Consider the following 18,493-nt stretch of genomic DNA (forward strand, 5'->3'; position numbering starts at 1 on the left):
CATGTGCCACAACTACTGAAGCCCACGTGCTTAGAGGCCGTGCTCCACAACACGAGGAGCCACCGCAATGAGAAGCCCGCGCACCGCAATGAAGAGTAGCCCCCGCTCACGGCAACTAGAGGAAGCCCACGTGCAGCAGTGAAGACCCAACGCAGCCAAAAATAAAATAAATAAAATAAAAATTAAAAAAAAAAATTCAGTCATGCTGAAAAATACAGTTTACATACATATACACACTCATGAAATACAAATTTCTTTGCCCAAACATTGCCAGGCATTTCCATATATATCTGTCCTAACACAAATATTTTAAAACTTCTTAGTTCTCTTTGCTAAGAAGAAAACAATCGCAAACTAAGCTGATATGTAGAATAATTCATTAGCTGTCTCAAGCAGCAAATATCCAGCTTTTGGGGGGAAATAATGTGACTTCGGTAGTTTTTTTTTTTTAAGTGGTATTAATAGCCAAAGAGAACTATCTCCCTCTGAGGGATAACATTTAAATTATCCCTTAAGTAGACCCAAGTATATTGCTAAAAAATTAGTATGGTTAGAGTTTTGCAGTGCATTTTATATTTTTAAAAAAAGGAAAAAGAAAAGAGATAAACATGCATAGTCTCCTATAATCCGGATTTCCTTTCCAAAGCACTGATTTCCAGGCACTTTCCTACTATTAGGTTATTTTATTTTATGGTTAACATGAAAACAGAATTTTAAATCAAAGGACAGACTGCACTGTGCAAACTAGAATTGCTCATTTTTCACAAGTCCCGGTTCCAGCAGGAGAGCTCTGCAATTTGTTCTCAAGGAACAGGATTTTTTTTTCCTTTAACCCTCCCTTAGACTCTCCTAAGTACTTTCCCATCACCTCTCATCCAACAGTCTCAAAGCACTTCACAAACAAGCACTGATCTTTATGCTTTCTGTGGAGCCGAAGGCAAGCATCGCCACACCACTTTATAGATGGGGAAAACGAGGAGCAGAGATGAAGACTTGCTGGACACGAATAAATGCTGGAAGAGGCAAGCCATACGGCCCTGGCTTAGCCCTTCCAGGCTGTCTCATCCACCTGGGTGGGCCCACGCCATTTCTCCCAAGCACCCGTCGGGTATTTTAATGCATTTCAGGAACCCACTCTCAGTTTTGGTTGTGCAAATAGAAGTACAAGGGGAATAGCTTCCTGTGAAGGTGCCAAGTTTTCTTTTGCTATTGATATGAAAGGAAATATTTAGTTTCCTGTTCCTCAAGAACCAAAACTTTGAAGCCCTGCATGGGACAGCCAGAGCACCCCCAAAGTGGTCAATATTGAATTCTCTTTGTTTCGTCTCAATTTCGTTAAAAATACTTTTCAACAAGACATAATTTTGTTAGACCCCCCAAATCAGAAAATTGATATTACTCTTACTATTTAATACCTTTACAAATTAATTTCTTTAAATTAAAAAGAAAAAAAAACTTCGGACTTAAAGGAATGGGAGGGAATCACTAGACATATATGAAACACCTGCTAGAACAGAAGCTTCATTCATAATAGTTTCTGTTGCGTTTACAACACGGTACTGTGAGTCATTGGTTCTTAATGATTCTCAATGTGAGTAACATGAAACGTTTTAGAAAGCAAAACCTCCATCAGTGATAGGGGAAATATGAGTAATGGGGAAAAGAGGGATTGTGAGTTACTAATACAGAAGATGAATTTTTTTAAAACTACATTTGTTTAGTGTTCGGAAACAAATATTTAAATTCTAGCACTAGCATTCATTGTTTGGGTGGGTCTGGTCTATAAAATGGAAATAAACTCACAGGGTCCTTGTTAGGTTATGAAAGGATGCATTTAAATACCCTAATCAAGGTGTGTCAAGCACTTAACAAGTTGGTTCTCTTCCGTTTTCATACTTTAAAAGATGGAGGGAGAATTTGGGTTCTATGCATGATTCCTCAGAAAGGGAGGGAGCAGAGTAGTATTTATTACAGTGTGTGGCAGGGAAGACTGAGGGCTCTAAAAAACCATGTGGCGGCAAAAAGATGAAACAAGAATGCCAAAGATATTGATAATCTTGAAGTTGGGTGATGAGTACATGGGGGTCATCATATTCTCTCTAAGTATGTTTGAAAATTCCTATAATAAAAAGTACAAACAATAAAAATACATTTTGATGGTATTAACTTAAAAAAAAAAGGACGAGGGCTTCCCTGGTGGCACAGTGGTTCAGAATCTGCCTGCCAATGCAGGGGACACGGGTTCGAGCCCTGGTCTGGGAAGATCCCACATGCGCGGAGCAACTAGGCCCGTGAGCCACAATTACTGAGCCTGCACGTCTGGAGCCTGTGCTCCGCAACAAGAGAGGCCGCGATAGTGAGAGGCCCGCGCACCGCGATGAAGAGTGGCCCCCACTTGCCGCAACTGGAGAAAGCCCTCGCACAGAAACGAAGACCCAACACAGCCATAAATAAATAAATAAATAAATAAATAAATAAATAAATAAAAATTAAAAAAAAAAAAAAAAAAGGACGAGAAGGAGAGCTCTAGAGTCCCAGACCTGGGATTGAATCTCTGCTTTCTACTCTGTGAACTTGATAAGTTAGTTTACCGTTCTGTGCTTCGATTTCCTTTCTTGTAAAAGGGGATAATGAGGATGTGGCCAGTGCAGAGATGTGCCGCTCAGATCCTTCTTCCAGAAAGACCTCCCTGCCCAGCTGGTTAGCGGACAGCCTCCTTTAGGGTACGGTCTGCTATTTATTTTATTTATTTATTTTTGGCTGCATTGGGTTTTCATTGCTGTGCACAGGCTTTCTCTAGTTGCGGCAAGCAGGGGCTACTCTTCATTGTAGTGTGCGGGCTTCTCATTGCAGTGGCTTCTCCTGTTGTGGAGCACGGGTTCTAGGGTGCCCGGGTTTCATAGTTGTGGCATGCAGACTCAGTAGTTGTGGTGCACGGGCTCAGTTGCTCCACGGCTGTGGGATCTTCCCAGACCGGGGATCGAACCCATGTCCCCTGCACTGGCAGGCAGATTCTTAACCACTGTGCCACCAGGGAAGTCCTAAGAAATAATTCTTATTAAAAACTTCATGCCAATGATTAGAATGGTGTGTTCAAAGTTTTAAAAAGAAACCACGATATAGTTAATGTGATATTATAGTTTAAATGTGAACAGGTTTTAATAACTTTTGCAGCAAGAGATTGGAAGTTTCATCTATTTTGCTGTTGGCAGTGGTGGTATGAATACAGTGCTAGTATTAAACAACTGAGGTTGTTAAGATTTACATAGCCCATCGACAGACGAATGGATAAAGAAGATGTGGTACATGTATACAATGGAATATTACTCAGCCATAAAAAGGAATGAAATTGGGTCATTGGTAGAGACGTGGATGGACCTAGAGACTGTCATACAGAATGAAGTAAGTCAGAAAGAGGAAAACAAATATCATATATTAACGCATATATGTGGAATCTAGAAAAATGGTACAGACAAACCGGTTTGCAAGGCAGAAATAGAGACACAAATGTAGAGAACAAACGTATAGACACCAAGGGGGGGAAGGCAGGGGGCTGGTGGTGGGATGAATTGGGAGATTGGGATTGACATATATACACTAATATGTATAAAATAGATAACTAATAAGAACCTGCTGTATAAAAATAAATAAATAAATAAAATACAAATTTAAAAAGAATTACATAAATTTTTTTTTCTTTTTTTTTTTTGGCTGTGTTGGGTCTTCGTTGCTGCGCGTGGGCTTCCCATTGCAGTGGCTTCTCTTGTTGTGGAGCATGGGCTCTAGGCACAAGGGTTTCAGTAGTTGTGGCATACAGGCTCTAGAGCGCAGGCTCAGTAGTTGTGGCACACGGGCTTAGCTGCTCCGTGGCATGTGGGATCTTCCCGGACCAGGGCTCAAATCTGTGTCTCCTGCATTGACAGGCAGATTCTTAACCACTGCGCCACCAAGGAAGTCCCAAGTTACATAAATTTAGCATAGAATTTTACAGATGAGGCTTATGAGTTAAAAGAATCAATATTAAAAACTTGTATATTCCCAACTAACTCTTTAAGATAATATACATATTTGGCCCTTTATGACTTTTTAAATTTTTTTTACCTAGACACATCACTAGGCTCAAGTTAGTATGACTATATATTATTAAATCAGGAAACAAATATTGCATTACAAACACTAATTCCAGAAGACTTCACACCCACATTCCAAAATCTAATTAGATTAATTTCCCAGGGCATACGTGTATTCTTGGTAGCTTGCAATTTTTAAGTGTCAAAATAAAGCCTTATTTTTAAATGTGGGTGGTGTTGATGAAACAAGTATGAGTAATACTTGCAGGAAACACAATATTAGCTTTAGCAAGGAAGTGGGTGATACTTGAATAGTCCTTCAAAGAGGCACTTTCCATGTCGCACCAATGTAAAGCAAGAGTTCTAATGTGATCACACGGTAAGCACAGACAAAACCCCTTACGGTGCTTGAAACACAGTTTTACTTACCAAAAATGCAATGTTCAGGATGATATCTAATGTATAAAGTGAAGGCAACAAGCTGATGGGTAAATTTCCAACCACAGAATCACCTGACCTCCCCTGTTTTGTTTAATATCTACTAACCAGAGAGACAAATATCATATCGCTTACATGTGGAATCTAAAAAAATGATACAAATGAACTTATTTACAAAACAGAAATAGACTGGGGATTCCCTGGTGGTCCAGTGGTTAGGACTTGGTGCTTTCAATACTGTGGGCCTGGGTTCAATCCCTGGTCGGGGAACTAAGATCACACATGTCCCGAGCTGCACGGCACAATAAATAAATAAAGACAAACAAAAACAGACTCACAGACATAGAAGACAAACTTCTGGTTACCAAAAGGGAAAGGGGGGGAGGGGAGGGATAAATTAGGAGTTTGGGATTAGCAGATACAAACTACTATATATCAGTAAAAAAGATAAACAAGAAGGACCTACTGTATAGCACAGGGAACTATATTCAATATCTTGTAATAACTTATAATGAAAAAATGTGAAAAAGAATATATATATATATGACTGAATCACTTTGCTGTACACCTGAAACATTATAAATCAACTACACTTCGATTACAAAAAATAAAGATAAAAAGTAAACTAATTTTTTAAAAAATCTACTAACCAGAAAAGATTGTGTAAATCCTGTTTTAATAGAGAGGTAGGGATGACAGAATTAAACTTGATTTGGTCTATCTTTCGAGGCAGTTCTGCTCTGCTCACCGAAGTTCCAAGAGTGATGTCTCCCCTGTTGGTCTTGCCATGTTTATCCCAAACAGAAATCTCTGAAGGATTAAAGAAGAAAGAGCAGGAGAAGAGCTATGAACTGTTGTTAGTACTCTACTCCATTTAGTACTGGCAAGTAAGAATAGGTACTAATTCTCCAAATCCTGCAACTATTAACAGTCCATTAGGGCTTCCCTGGTGGCGCAGTGGTTAAGAATCCGCCTGCCAATGCAGGGGACATGGGTTCGAGCCCTGGTCCAGGAAGATCCCACATGCTGTGGAGCAACTAAGCCCGTGCGCCACAACTACTGAGCCTGCAAGCCACAACTACTGAGCCCGCATGCCACAACTACTGAAGCCCGCCTGCCACAACTACTGAAGCCTGTGCGCCTAGAGCCCGTGCTCCGCAATGAGAGAAGCCACCGCAATGAGAAGCCCGTGCACCGCAACGAAGAGTAGCCCCCGCTCGCCGCAACTGGGCAACGAAGACCCAACGCAGCCAAAAATAAATAGATTAATTAATTAATTTAAAAAATTATTTTAAAAAAATGTCTAGAGGGACTTCCCTGGCGGTCCAGTGGTTACAACTCCTCACTTCTGAACTAAAATCCCACAGGCCGGGCTTCCCTGGTGGCGCAGTGGTTGAGAATCTGCCTGCCAATGCAGGGCACACGGGTTCGAGCCCTGGTCTGGGAAGATCCCACATGCCGCGGAGCAACTAATCCTGTGTGCCACAACTACTGAGCCTGCGCGTCTGGAGCCTGTGCTCCGTAACAAGAGAGGCCGCGATAGTGAGAGGCCCGCGCACCGCGATGAAGAGTGGCCCCCGCTTGCCGCAACTAGAGAAAGCCCTCGCACAGAAACAAAGACCCAACACAGCCAAAAATAAATAAATAAATAAATAAATAAAAGTGAAATTCTTAAAAAAAAAAAAAAAATCCCACAGGCCGTGCAGTGTGTCCCCCCCCACAAAACGGAGATCTAGACTGTGTATTTGTGAGGAAGCAGTATAAATCTCTGGACCTTCTGCTCAATTTTGCTGTGAAACTATAACTGCTCTAAAAAATAAGTCTATTTAAAAAAAAATGGTGCCTAGAATTATTTTTTTTTAAATGTTTACAACTGCCAAAGTGCAGAAAGGCATTAAAACTACCCTCCCATTACTTTAAAACAGCAAATGTTAAAACAAAAGGAAAAAAAGGATTCATTCATTTATTCAATAAATATTTCTTTCTTTCTTTTTAATATATTTATTTATTTTTGGCTGTGCTGGGTCTTCGTTGCTGTGCGCGGGCTTTCTCTAGTTGCAGTGAGCGGGGGCTACTCTTTGTTGTGGTGCGCGGGCTTCTCATTGCGGTGGCTTCTCTTATTGCGGAGCACGGGCTCTAGGCACACAGGCTTCAGTAGTTGTGGCAGGCGGGCTTCAGTAGTTGTGGCACGCGGGCTCAGTAGTTGTGGCTTGCAGGCTCAGTAGTTGTGGCGCACGGGCTTAGTTGCTCCACGGCATGTGGGATCTTCCCGGACCAGGGCTGGAACCCGTGTCCCCTGCATTGGCAGGCAGATTCTTAACCACTGCCCCACCAGGGAAGTTCCTCAATAAATATTTCTTGAACTCCCAACTGTGAGGCAGGCATTGTTCCTGGTCCAGTTGGTAGGCAACTCTTTCACTGCTGCCTCTTAAAGGTGCACACCACAATCAATGTCACTATATTCAACAAATTGTGGAATGCACATTATATGCCTGGCACTGTCCTAAAAACATAGGTTTAAGAAAAAAAATTAAGTACAATCAACACAGGTGGCTTAACATAGTAATATGTTAACCAATATGTATTATTCGGGTCTCTCTGTTTGCTTTCTTGCTGTTATTATTTTGGGCTACTCCATTTCTTATTAGCACCAAAAGAAAGATGGCAGAGAGGACACTAGGAGATAAAGGTAGATTCTGTCACTGAGTAAATTTTTAGCCACAAAGAGTAGAACAGTTATAAGGAAAGCTAAAATTTCCAATGGACTTTTTCTTACTTCACATTAATGATCAAGCTTACAAAAAGTTGAGCTGACACTTCAATAACTTCTCACTTCTTTCTAACACGTAGGTACAAAACCAAAAAAAAAATTCAAATGTAAGAAATTCTTGCTTTGCCATTTCTCCAATGACCAGTCACAATTTCAACAAGTCAGTGAAAACTATTTAGCCTATTAACATGACTTTTTAAACAAAGTCGTGAGTAAATGCAGTTTGGTTAATTTTGGTACAGAAACAATTTTACCCTAGTCACTTTAAATCAGCCGTTTATACTTTGTTATAGCTCCTGATATAAAATAGAAGGCCCCTATTTTAATACAATTTAATCCAATAAAGTTATTACAAATTATGGGTTTTGAGTCCATTTTTATGATTGCCTGATAACTTCCTGACATTTCATGATTTCTCAAAAATGTCCTAGAATATCAAAGTTTACGCCTATGGAGAGGTTAAAAAAAAAAAAAAAAGGAGAAAAGAGAACGGTTTTACTCTGTCTACAAAGCAGGATGTGGCTAAGAACAGGCCTTTAATGTAAAGTGCATGTTAGAAACCTGTCGTTTTGAAAAGCCTGCCTGGACGTTGACTGGCATCCTAAAATGTGTGTGAAACTGGATGGCATTTGTGGAGGTCTATGAAAGCTGAGAACACCTATTACAAAGAGCTCGTGGCTACCCGAACCAGAGCTCCATCTCTCTCCATACAGAAGCATCATTCTGCCATGTTAGGCTTGAGCGCCCCATCATTATCTCATTACCTATGTGCATGATCCCCACAGCCACCATTCAAGGAAAACCCTCAATCACGGCCCTGCCAGGCTGCCCAGGGCTGCCCCACGCACCGCACAACCCTGAGTCTCTCGCCACCAGAGAACTGGAGGTTTATTTTTCAGAATCCTTCATTATTCTAATTTTTAAAAAATCTCAAACATTAATAAAACAAGGCAACTGGAAACAGACATTTCGTTCCCCTTCTACTTCTTGGAATTTAAACTCAGATTTTGCACTTCTCTTAGCACAAATTATGTGATCATTCTTTTCCCTCTATTAACCTCTAAGCCACTCAAGGGCAAAGGGCAATACTCTACTGGAATGCCTTTTTCTTTTTTTTAACTCTTCACTGACATATACTTGTATAGAGACAACGGATGACTCATTCTTCCTCATAAACTTAAAAACAAGTGAAAAAAATTCTCAATTAGTTTACACATCTTCTCCCTTAAAAATCTTTTCCAATGATTTTCACTGTAGAAAATTTCAAGCATAGACAGTAGAAAGCATAGTATCACAAGTCCTCCTGTACCCATCAACCAGCTTCAACAATGACCAACTCCCAAGCACGTTCCCTTCATTGACATCCCCATCCACTACCACCCCAAATTCTTTTGAAGCAAATCCAAGATTTCCTTTCATTCATATATATTCCAGTTCCCACTGATTTTCAACAACTCCCTGTCTTTGCCTTCCTTCCCACCCTCTACCTCCAAAAATAAGTGTACAGAATAATGCAGGTGATTGTAGCTATTTTACCGGTTTTCTTCTCTTAGCTACCCCCCCTCTTCTGGATCACCTTCTATAACGTTCACCAACATCACCGTGAAGTGCCCACCATTGTGTTCAGTCCCTTTAACTACAGCCTATTTCACTTAGAAATATATTGCATTCCCCCCACCCCAATAATCGCCTTCTCTAGTTTGAACAAGTGAAACAAAATCGTGCCAAATTTTCTATTCTCTTGATTAAAAATTACTTCTGATTTGTTCCCCTCATCCCAGAAAAGGTAAAAAGAGCCAAAGGGAGTGGAGAAGGAATAGAAGAAGAAAGAAATTCAACACTTAAAATGGTAGATTCTGCCTAATTGGCCGTGTGTAAATACTTAAAACCATCTGTTACTTTATTTTTTAAATGAATATTTGTAAACATCAGTCGAAAATTGGAGTCCCTTTTGATAGAGGATGTTTATAAAATGAGTTATCTTAATGTAAGGGAGCTATTGCCTTCAGGATTTCGGTATTAATCCCAGTGGCTGCTTCTGAGCCTAAGAAGTGGTTATGTAAAAACAATTAAAGCAAAAAAAAAAAAAAAAATTAAGGGAGGATGCGCGCTGTTTCTATAGCTGCTCTAACCTTGTTTTATTTTGACGTGAGATTTCTTCGCCTCAGCTCAGAGAGCCACCACCACCCCACACTTTCTCCTCCACACCCTTTACAAATGGAATTCCGAAGGGAGGCACTTTCGAGTTCACCATGGGAAATGTCTCATCTTGCGAACATTTCAGGGCGATAGTTGAGATTTCATCTACTCCTCCCTCTGGACACTGCTCTGCACATCCCTTGCCCGGTGATTGCCTCAGGAATCCAGAGGAAGGCAGGGAAACGAGCTCCGGTCCACAAGCCACAGCCTCTTCTCCCCGAGGACGGCCTGTGCACCGCCTTGGCATCCTCCTTTCGCCCTGGTCCGGGGAGAGGAGCTTCCAGACAGCACGCTACTTGTTTATCCATCCGCGCCCCAGGTTAAGAATCCCGGCGGGGCGCTCCCTACCCCAGTTTAGCCTCTTTCCTCTGAGCAGTTAAAAAATATAAAATCTACCCCGCGAATGCCTCTTCCTGAAGGTGATAACACCAGATCTCCCTCTAACTCCGACTACTTTCCCCTCCAGGCCAAACGCCGCAGTCCCCACATCAAATCGAGGATCTGAGCTGCCCCTCAAAAAATCACAAGTGCACCCCTAAACCACCACAGGGCAAACGTCCTCGCCACTAGGAGGAAGACACCAGTTCTCGCCCCTGCGCCCCAAAACCCAAGACCCGGGGCCGGCCCCTCCAGGGCCGCCCCGCCCCCCGGAGGAGCGCCTGACCCGCCCGCACCTCCACGAAGAGAAAGCAGCCTAGGACCTCGGGTCTGGGCGCCGAACACCGAACGCAGCCCTGAAAATCCCCGGGCCTCCACGCCCCCATTGGGTCGGCCCGCGGCGCATCGGTTACTCGCTCCGGGGGATTAAGGCTCTTCCCAACACACACCGCTGGCCTCGGGGCGCCGAGGAGAGGGAGTCCCGCCCGCGCCTCCGGCTCAGGCCGCGGGGGGACCCAGATCCGCGCCCCCTGCTCGGGCCGCCGGGGACCCACCCCAGCGCCCCTCACCTCCGAAGGGCGAATCTGGCTCGCACCTCCTGCTCAAGCCAAGGCCGACGAGACGCTCCCGGACCTGCGCCTACCCCCAGGCCGCCGGGACCCCGACCAGCGCGCGGTCGCCTCCACCCGGACAGCCCGGCCCGCGCCCCCAGCCCAGGCGCGCCAGGCACCTTCCCCCGCATCCCGGCGGGCCCAGCCCCTCACTCACCCAGAGCTCGGTGCCCCAGCTCATGGTGCAGGGGGCGGGAAGGGGCGCGCCGCGCGGCAGGCGCGGCTCTCCGGTCCCCCTCCCAGGCGATCCCTTCGCCCCTCGAGATCCCCGCGACCGAGGAAAGCCCGTGCCCGCGCGGTCGCCGCCTCCTCCGGCTCGCCGCTCCTCGCCTTGAGTCTCCTCGGCGGCTCCTCCTCCCCTTCGCTCCTCAGCAAAATGGCCCGAGGAAGCAGCAGCCGCGGTCGCCGCAGCGCCCGCCAGCCCGCCCCACAGCCGGAGAGCAAGGGGAGGGGGAGGGGCGGGAGGGGGCGGGACTGCACGCCGGGGGCGGGGTCGGCCTGACAGCTCGCGCACGCGCGCGCCCCGCCCCCGGCCCCACCTCCCCCTAGGCGCACTCCGCCCCGCCCGCGTGGTCCGGGGGTCCGGAAGGACCCGGAGGGAGGAGGGGGCACCGCCGGGACTTGGAGGCCCGGACCTTCCCCCCGCACCCCACTACCGATTTTTTTTTATTACTTATTAGCAACCACACTCTCTGCTCTTAGGACAACCACTCGCCTTTGAACATAGCCGGCCCCGGTTATTACGGGTGCTCTGCAGAGGCCTGAGGTTGCTCCCCTGCGCCGAGCGCCGCTTTGAATTTCAGGACCATACTTTTCCCTGGCAGCCATTCACACCGACCGGAGTTCGCTCGGATGGTCTTTCCCCACCGCCCGGGAACCGTGGAGGCCCGAGGAGCCTTGCAGCCTTGCGCGGTGGGAGTGGGGCCTGGTACGGTGCTGTGTGTGTACTGCACACAGAGGGACGTCGAGGCGAAGAGCGGCCAAACAGCTTTCCAACAGTGATTTCCAACTTGTTCGGCCAAGAAACTCTCAGACGTGAAATCACGTTGCCGCTTAGTGGGTAAAAGCAAAGGCGCTGGGTCCACAGATAACGCGTTTGGTTCCAATCCAGCCTCCCGCACTTACTAGCTGGGTGGCCTCCGACAATGCCTCCACCTCTAGAAGCTCAGAGCCCTCGCCTGACAAATGGAGTTATTTAATAATGTAGCCATCTTGCCGTGTGCTGGCGAGGATCAAGGAAATGAGCACCTGTTACCTGGCCTGTTGGTGGTAAACTGAGAGCTCATTTTTCAGTAGATACGGACTCCTTTTTCTCTGTATTTGGAGGGTCTACACAAATAACATTCCAGGAATGGAGAATTGCTTGAGTTCCAACTCCTTCCTCTGAATCGCTAGGCCTTTTCTCCCCAACTTTTCTTTCTTCCTCAGCTAATGCTACTGACTTTTCTGAATAACTGTGGACTCCTAAAATGGGCCCCATTTTAGAAATATTTCACAGTGATGCATCTCCAATCCCACTACACCCAGCCTCAACCAGCTTATCATTCTCCACGAGAGGGTGGAGCAAGGGTGGTGTTTTTACTCTTGCAGATAAACCAAGTTCTACTTCCTTTGTTGGACAGAATTACAATAAATTTAAACAGTCAAAACTGTTTTGGTCTTTCTTCAGTTACAAGTTCCCTCCATGCCCTTGTTTTTAGTGTGTGTGTTTAAATATTTTGTTCTCGGTTACCAGGTCTGGGAACTCTTTACCCAAGCCTGCTAGATGTGTAACAATCAGAACTGCCATCCACTTATCTCCCAAGGTAGATTAATAGCCAGAGTGAGTTGGAGGGGTTAGAAATTCAAACAATACTGCACAGTTTAGTTGGCTATTTGGAAATGGTAAGTGAAATGCAGATCATCTAACAAGACCCTGCCTCAGTATTCACCTCAATTTCCCTTCCTACCAAGGTTTAATATTTTTTCAAGTACACTTGACTGCCTTCTAGGAGACTTCTCAAAAACAGAGTGACCACGTGTGAAAAGATGCTAATCAGGAGGAAAAGCAACCTGCTGCTCTAAAGAAGAGAAAGAAGAGGGGACAAAGAGGAAGGGAAAAGCAGAAAAAAAAAAAAGAGAGAGAGACCACATTAAAAGGAAACCTTTTAAGATGAGTAAGCAGGAAATAGTTATAGGAGCCCATAAAAAGCCACAGCAGCAGAACTATATGGAACTGGGTTAATTAGACCACACTGCAAATATCTTTAACTTCATTAAGACTGGTGGTGGGCTTCTCTGGTGGCGCAGTGGTTAAGAATCTGCCTGCCAATGCAGGGAACACGGGTTCGAGCCCTGGTCCGGGAAGATCCCACATGCCGCGGAGCAACTGAGCCCGTGCGCTACAACTACTGAGCCTGTGCTCTAGAGCCCACGAGCTACAACTACTGAGCCCGTGTGCCACTACTGACACCTGCGCGCCTAGAGCCCATGCTCCACAACAAGAGAAGCCACCACAATGAGAAGCCCGTGCATCGCAATGAAGAGTAGCCCCCGCTCGCCACAACTAGAGAAAGCCTGTGCGCAGCAACAAAGACCCAACACAGCCAAAAACAAATAAATAAATAAATTTATATTAAAAAAAAAAAAGAATGCTGGTAACTGAAAAAGGTTTGAAAGTATCAGAATCTCCAAGAAATAAAAGAAAAAAACACCATTGATTTTAAAACAATGGAAGCCAACAGGATTCAGGATAAAGAGAAATAAGCCAGCAGAGAAAAACATAAATACAGCACAGTATTTTTTAGGGTGAACTAAATCCACTTCAGTTTCCCTTATAATAAAAGGGAGTGAGTTTTAAAAATTCTATTAACATTACTGTGACTGACCTACTTAGGAATCAATTTTCACAAGAGGTATTGTAAACCCTGTCTATGTAAATGCTGGAATTACCTAGGTGGTCAGTCTGGGTTATATACACCTGTTTTCCCTTTCAGGAACATCTAGAGAACACTGATTTACAAAGTTATGATCTTGGCAGGTGACTATATAAATTTCCACTGAATAATCTGATCACATGGACATTATTAGCACTGAAATAAGGTATCTAGACAGAGACCCTGTGTAGTTGCCATGTAGTTAGAGGTAAACAATTCTAACAGGGTCGTTTGGCAACTCTAATGCTGCTTACAAGTAATAAACATCTAATTCAGGGGCTTAGATGTACAGATATCTCTATCTAATCTATTTTAAAGAAGCTAGGTTTTGTAATTGTTCAATTGGGATCCTAGTGTTCCACTACTTATTAGGTACGTGGCCTTCTGCAAGTTACTTAAACTGTCAGGATTTCACTTAAAACAGGGACCTCACAGGTTGTTGTGAGGCTGGAAGGAGGGAGCTGGCGGTGAGCACAGGCTTTGGTGTTAGCCAGAGTGGATAGCCCTGCACAGAAAGCTCTAGAGCTTTGGTTGAATTATTTTCCTTCTCTAAGCCTCAGTCTCCTCCTCCATAAAATGGAAATAATGCTACTTTGCTCCAAAGGTTACTGCAAAGATTAAAAGAAAGAATACATGTAAAATGCTTAGCATGTGAGGGCACAAGTATTGGTTCCCTTTCCTTTCCTCTTGTTTTCTGGAGGATTTTTACTTCCTCTATCAAGTAAAGCAATCCTTTAAAGCACTTCTGATGCAGCAAGACAGATTGCCTGAACTGCAATTGATTGGTGGTTGTCTATTGGTGAAGTACTCTTCCTAATGAAATTCTCAAGATTTTTTTTTTTCCTTTAAAATAGCTTCCATCAGTGTCTAGCTTTTAATTCTCCATTTGCTTATCATTCAAACTCTAGTGGAAAAAGCTGAAGTGGGATAAAAGTAGGAACTCTGTGGTGAGTAGAATCTTAAAACTGCAACCAATTTTTGTACCTGACAGTGGAATTCCCCTGAAGTTCTATAAAGATGTGCCTAAAATCAGGAAAAACCAGCTGTATGTGGCTGAGCCAGTTACACACTGTGCCACCAAACTGAGGAGTAATGAACTGGAAATTTTTCTCCAGCCTGCAGGACTCAAGATGTGTCAGGGCCTAGCTTTTCCAAGAAGATCACCCTCTGCAAGGAGAGGCCGTGGGATTCCCCCATGCCCCAAGAAATGACATTTCAAGTCAAAGAACGAAAGTGACATTTGACTTCTGAGTGTGTTGCCAGACCCCAATTTGACTTTTGGTTCCCTATACTGTGTTTATAGAGGGTTTTGGTCTGAAATGTCATCCCTTTTGATAAGAAAGACAAATGGCAATCATAAGTGGAGAATATTAACCCAGTAATTACATTAAACATCTCTGGAAATTTCTAAATTGATGCTAAACATTATGAATCACACTAGGTTCAAACTACCAATTCTGCTACTAGTGGCAAACTTCAGCGGATCTTGCAAAGTTAGAGGAAATAGAAAAATAAAATCCACTTGACTAAGAGGATAAGGCCAAAAGTCAGGTTTAGGAGATAGTATTTCCAGCCCCTCCAGGCCTTTTCAGTCAGTACCTCAAAGTTTAATGCCCCTTTGAAAATGTTGCCAGGGAGAGGCAGGCCTAACTTGTTCTGTTACTCAACAGGTCTGTTTCCGGTTACAGTACCATGATTATGCAAATAATCTGTTCTTGAAACTCTGAAATCATGTGCTTAAATATAAAAATATATAAAGAAATATAAAATTGCCAAGATAGCAGTTTTCACAGAATTTGAGAAGCAACTGTCTAATCAATACTTCACTTTAAGTCTTTGTAATTTGTGTTCCCTTTCTTACTTCTCTCAATTCCAAGCTAATGACTGGCACAATATAGTTCTCAAATACCTGAAGAAGCTATTCCTCATAAACGTCTGGACAGATGCCATTGGTATGTGACCCTGTGAAGGTCACATAATAATTCCCAAGTGAAAAGAAGCAAGGAATAAGAACCCAGCTTTGAGCCCTTGTAAAACTGTTTCCCAGAGACTAAAAGACAAACGTCTTCTACATTATAAACTAGTTATTACAATATTAAATAAAATTAATATTCTTCCTGATCAATCCATTTTTAGAAGCCTATTATATTCAAATTTAAAACCAGAGATTCTCAAAAATGGTACCTCACTTTAAAAAGTAAACTATAATAATACTCCAAAACACTGTAAATTGCCTTTAAAAATGAAACTGCACTTGAAAATCCCCATTTCTTTTAACAATTAGTTTCATACTGAAGTGAGAATCAGCTAACTGCCTTTGGTATTTCCTCTAGATACCTAAAAGAAAGTTATCAACTATTTTACATTTCTTTTATGTTCTTTCATACTGCTGATTGTTAAAATACTTTCTGAAAATTTCTCTTGCATTTCACTTGATAACACGCTGGTTACTCAGATTCTGGGATTTTATTTTTTGAAAATTTTAAATTATAAGAATTAAAAGAAAATAATAATAAAATTATAAGAATTAGAAAGCCATGTACGGTATAGCGCAAGAAGCGCAGATCCTGTTCTGAAGCAGATGCAGTTCCAGTCCTGGTTCTAAAGATGCTTGCCCAAAATTACCCAACTCATTGTGTGATCTTGAGCAAGTCACTTGAGTTCCTTGGATTTGTTTTCACATCTGTTAAATAAGGTGGAAGGATCTGTTGATTATCGAAGGACCCTTCCAGCCTCATATGAAATGAATTTTTTACAACAATAGCAGGACAGGGATTAAGTGCTGGGCTTTATGGGAGAGGCCTGGATGAGAGTCATTTATAAATGATCAGACCACCCTGAATAAATTAATTTATCTAACCAAGTCTTATCTTTAAAAAAGGAACAGAAATATAGATCTTATAAAGATTTTGGTCTTAAATTAGAAAATGTACATATAAAGTACTTAGCAGAATATTTGGCAAACTTAATTGCTCAATAAATAGATTAACTATTATCTCCTTTGTGGATTTCCAAAACAATAAAGTTTCTTCTTCTCAGTTTCCTGTAAGATGGGGTAGTAAGATCAGATGAGAATTCTGTTCAAAGAAGTAAGGTTGCATATTCACAATAGATGGCTAAGGATATGAGGTTGGAGAAAGAAGTAAACAACCAAATAGTAAACATTGCCTTTCTAGCTTCTCGGCTACACCTTAGTACCCTGTTTTTTTTCTTGCAGAGGGTGTGACAGAACCTGTACTGGTTTTTGACTCAAGGGAAGAATTCATAGATTCATGACTTTTACTACTATGATTGCACAGCTAAAAGATCTAGGACCCTCCCTCCTCTATTCTGTACTTTCCCAACTGATTCTTTTTAACCTGAGTACAGCACTTTAGCTCCATTTAAATACATCATGTTAATTTCAGTTCCTAGGTCCAGTTAAAAACGAAGAATCTGATTCTGTCATAAAACACATTAGTACACTGATAGTCACTCAGTATTGGGATTCCTGGTGGTTTTTATTTTCTCCTCTTTTGCTTAAATGATTGCACACAAAGAGCATGCATTATTTGTGTGGCAAGAAAAACAAAACGAAAAAACAAAAACAAACCAAAAAAAACCTCAAAAAACTAAAAACTAAATAAACCTAGCTAGTCTATTGGCAATTTTAATAAGCACGTTCTTCTATAACTCCTTGATAAAAAATAGGTGAGTTCAAGGCAACCAGCTACTGAATCCTTCCCTTAAAGATCTCCTTACATAAATTAAAAAATAAATAATAAATAATAAAGAAAAAAAGATCTCCCTACCAATTCCAAAGATAAGAGGCAAAGGAAGTTTCCACACAGAATTAAAAGATTCATACTCTAGTGGTCGGATAAACTAGCATGAAGCAATATAACATAGTATTTAGTAGTTTCCACGTGATTCCCATTTCAACCTGGAACAAATGACTTAATTTCTTAGAGCTTCAGTTTGCTTACCGGTAAAGGGGGATAATGCTTATACCTACCTCCTATCTCATCAGATTGTTCCAAGGATTAAATGCAAAAATGCACACAAAAGGTCTAACGAAGTGCCTGATAAGGGCTCAATAAATTGCTATCACTACAACCACTAAGTCAAAAATTTCAGTGTGAAGAGCCTCAAAAAAACCAAAGGACTAAAGACAAGCCACGAACTTGGCATTTTCCACCGAGTCAACGCTGCTCGGGAAATCAGTCCCATCAACGGCCAGGCACCCTGGAGGTACCCCCACCCTTGGAAAGCGGGGTGCCTCGGTGGGCCGGGTGGCGCAGGCCCAAGGTCGCTTTCCAAGCTCCGCCGGGCGGAGGCGACGACCGGGCTGGTCCTGCCCAGCGACTGCTGCCATGGCAACCGCCACAGGGTCCCCCAATGAAGGCACCACCTCTTCTGGCTAAACCTAAAGTCCTCACAGCGGAGGCCAACTGAACGGCCTCGAAGTGGCCAGCTTAGGCCTCTCGGCGACTTCCCCGGCCCCACAGTCCAGGAAAAAGGCCACAGTTCCCGCGCCGCTGCCGCGGAGGCCCTGAGCCCTCCTTCCAGGCCCTTCCGGCGGCCGCCGTCCTTTAACCCCCGGAAGTGGGCGGGAGAGGAAGCGGCTGGTGATGCTGGAATAAATATGGCCGCCCCGGCGTCCGTCGGCTCCTCGGGCTCCCGCAGTCCTCGGCTGCCCGCCGGCCTTCGGCTGTTCCCCCTACTGGGGCTGCTGCAGCTGCTGGCCGAGCCTGGCCTGGGCCGCGTCCACCACCTGGCGCTCAAGGTAAGGCCGACCGGGGCCGGGTAGGAGCGGGCCGGGGGCCGGAGGCCGCGGCCACTCCCGGGGGCTGGGGGCTACTTTGGCCCAGAGGAGGGGGGGGTGGTCTGTGAGCGTTTGGGTTCCCGCCCTTTTTCCCGGGCGCGGCCTCCCTCCGAGAGGGGTCTGTTGGGAACTGTGGGAATGGCGGGAGTCCTCGGTCTGTCTGGAAAGGGTAGGAAGATTCGAGCTGAGAGAGGGGAAGGGGCTGAACTGCGGCGTAACCCCGAAGGACTCCGGAGGCCGCGCTTGCAGTCCCTGCTGGTTTCCCTAGCTTCCTTGCCGACAGCAACCTGCTTTTCCTCCTTCCTTGT

At 44.0% G+C, this 18,493-nt stretch overlaps 2 protein-coding genes across 21 annotated transcripts in view; one reads left to right on the forward strand and one right to left on the reverse strand.

Annotated features, from left to right (window-relative positions):
• FNBP1 (formin binding protein 1) overlaps positions 1–10,921 on the reverse strand; it is a 144,354-nt gene extending 133,433 nt beyond the window's left edge. For 8 of the 13 annotated variants that reach the window (XM_082400781.1, XM_082400777.1, XM_082400787.1 and 5 more), the window contains exon 1: positions 10,624–10,920. In XM_082400781.1, the coding sequence (XP_082256907.1) occupies positions 10,624–10,647 (24 nt within the window). In that variant the 5' untranslated portion in view covers positions 10,648–10,920. Of the gene's footprint in view, positions 1–10,623 lie in introns of all 13 variants that reach the window. The other 5 variants (XM_082400776.1, XM_082400785.1, XM_082400783.1 and 2 more) reach the window with 2 other exon arrangements.
• A 7,032-nt stretch (positions 10,922–17,953) lies between these two features.
• GPR107 (G protein-coupled receptor 107) overlaps positions 17,954–18,493 on the forward strand; it is a 101,546-nt gene continuing 101,006 nt past the window's right edge. For 3 of the 8 annotated variants that reach the window (XM_082400758.1, XM_082400760.1, XM_082400759.1), the window contains exon 1: positions 17,955–18,146. In XM_082400758.1, coding sequence (XP_082256884.1) covers positions 18,006–18,146 — 141 coding nt within the window. In that variant the 5' untranslated portion in view covers positions 17,955–18,005. Of the gene's footprint in view, positions 18,147–18,493 lie in introns of all 8 variants that reach the window. The other 5 variants (XM_082400762.1, XM_082400764.1, XM_082400761.1 and 2 more) reach the window with 3 other exon arrangements.

Source organism: Balaenoptera borealis (assembly GCF_965194805.1).
Source record: "Balaenoptera borealis genome assembly, chromosome: 8".
Lineage (NCBI taxonomy): Eukaryota > Metazoa > Chordata > Mammalia > Artiodactyla > Balaenopteridae > Balaenoptera > Balaenoptera borealis.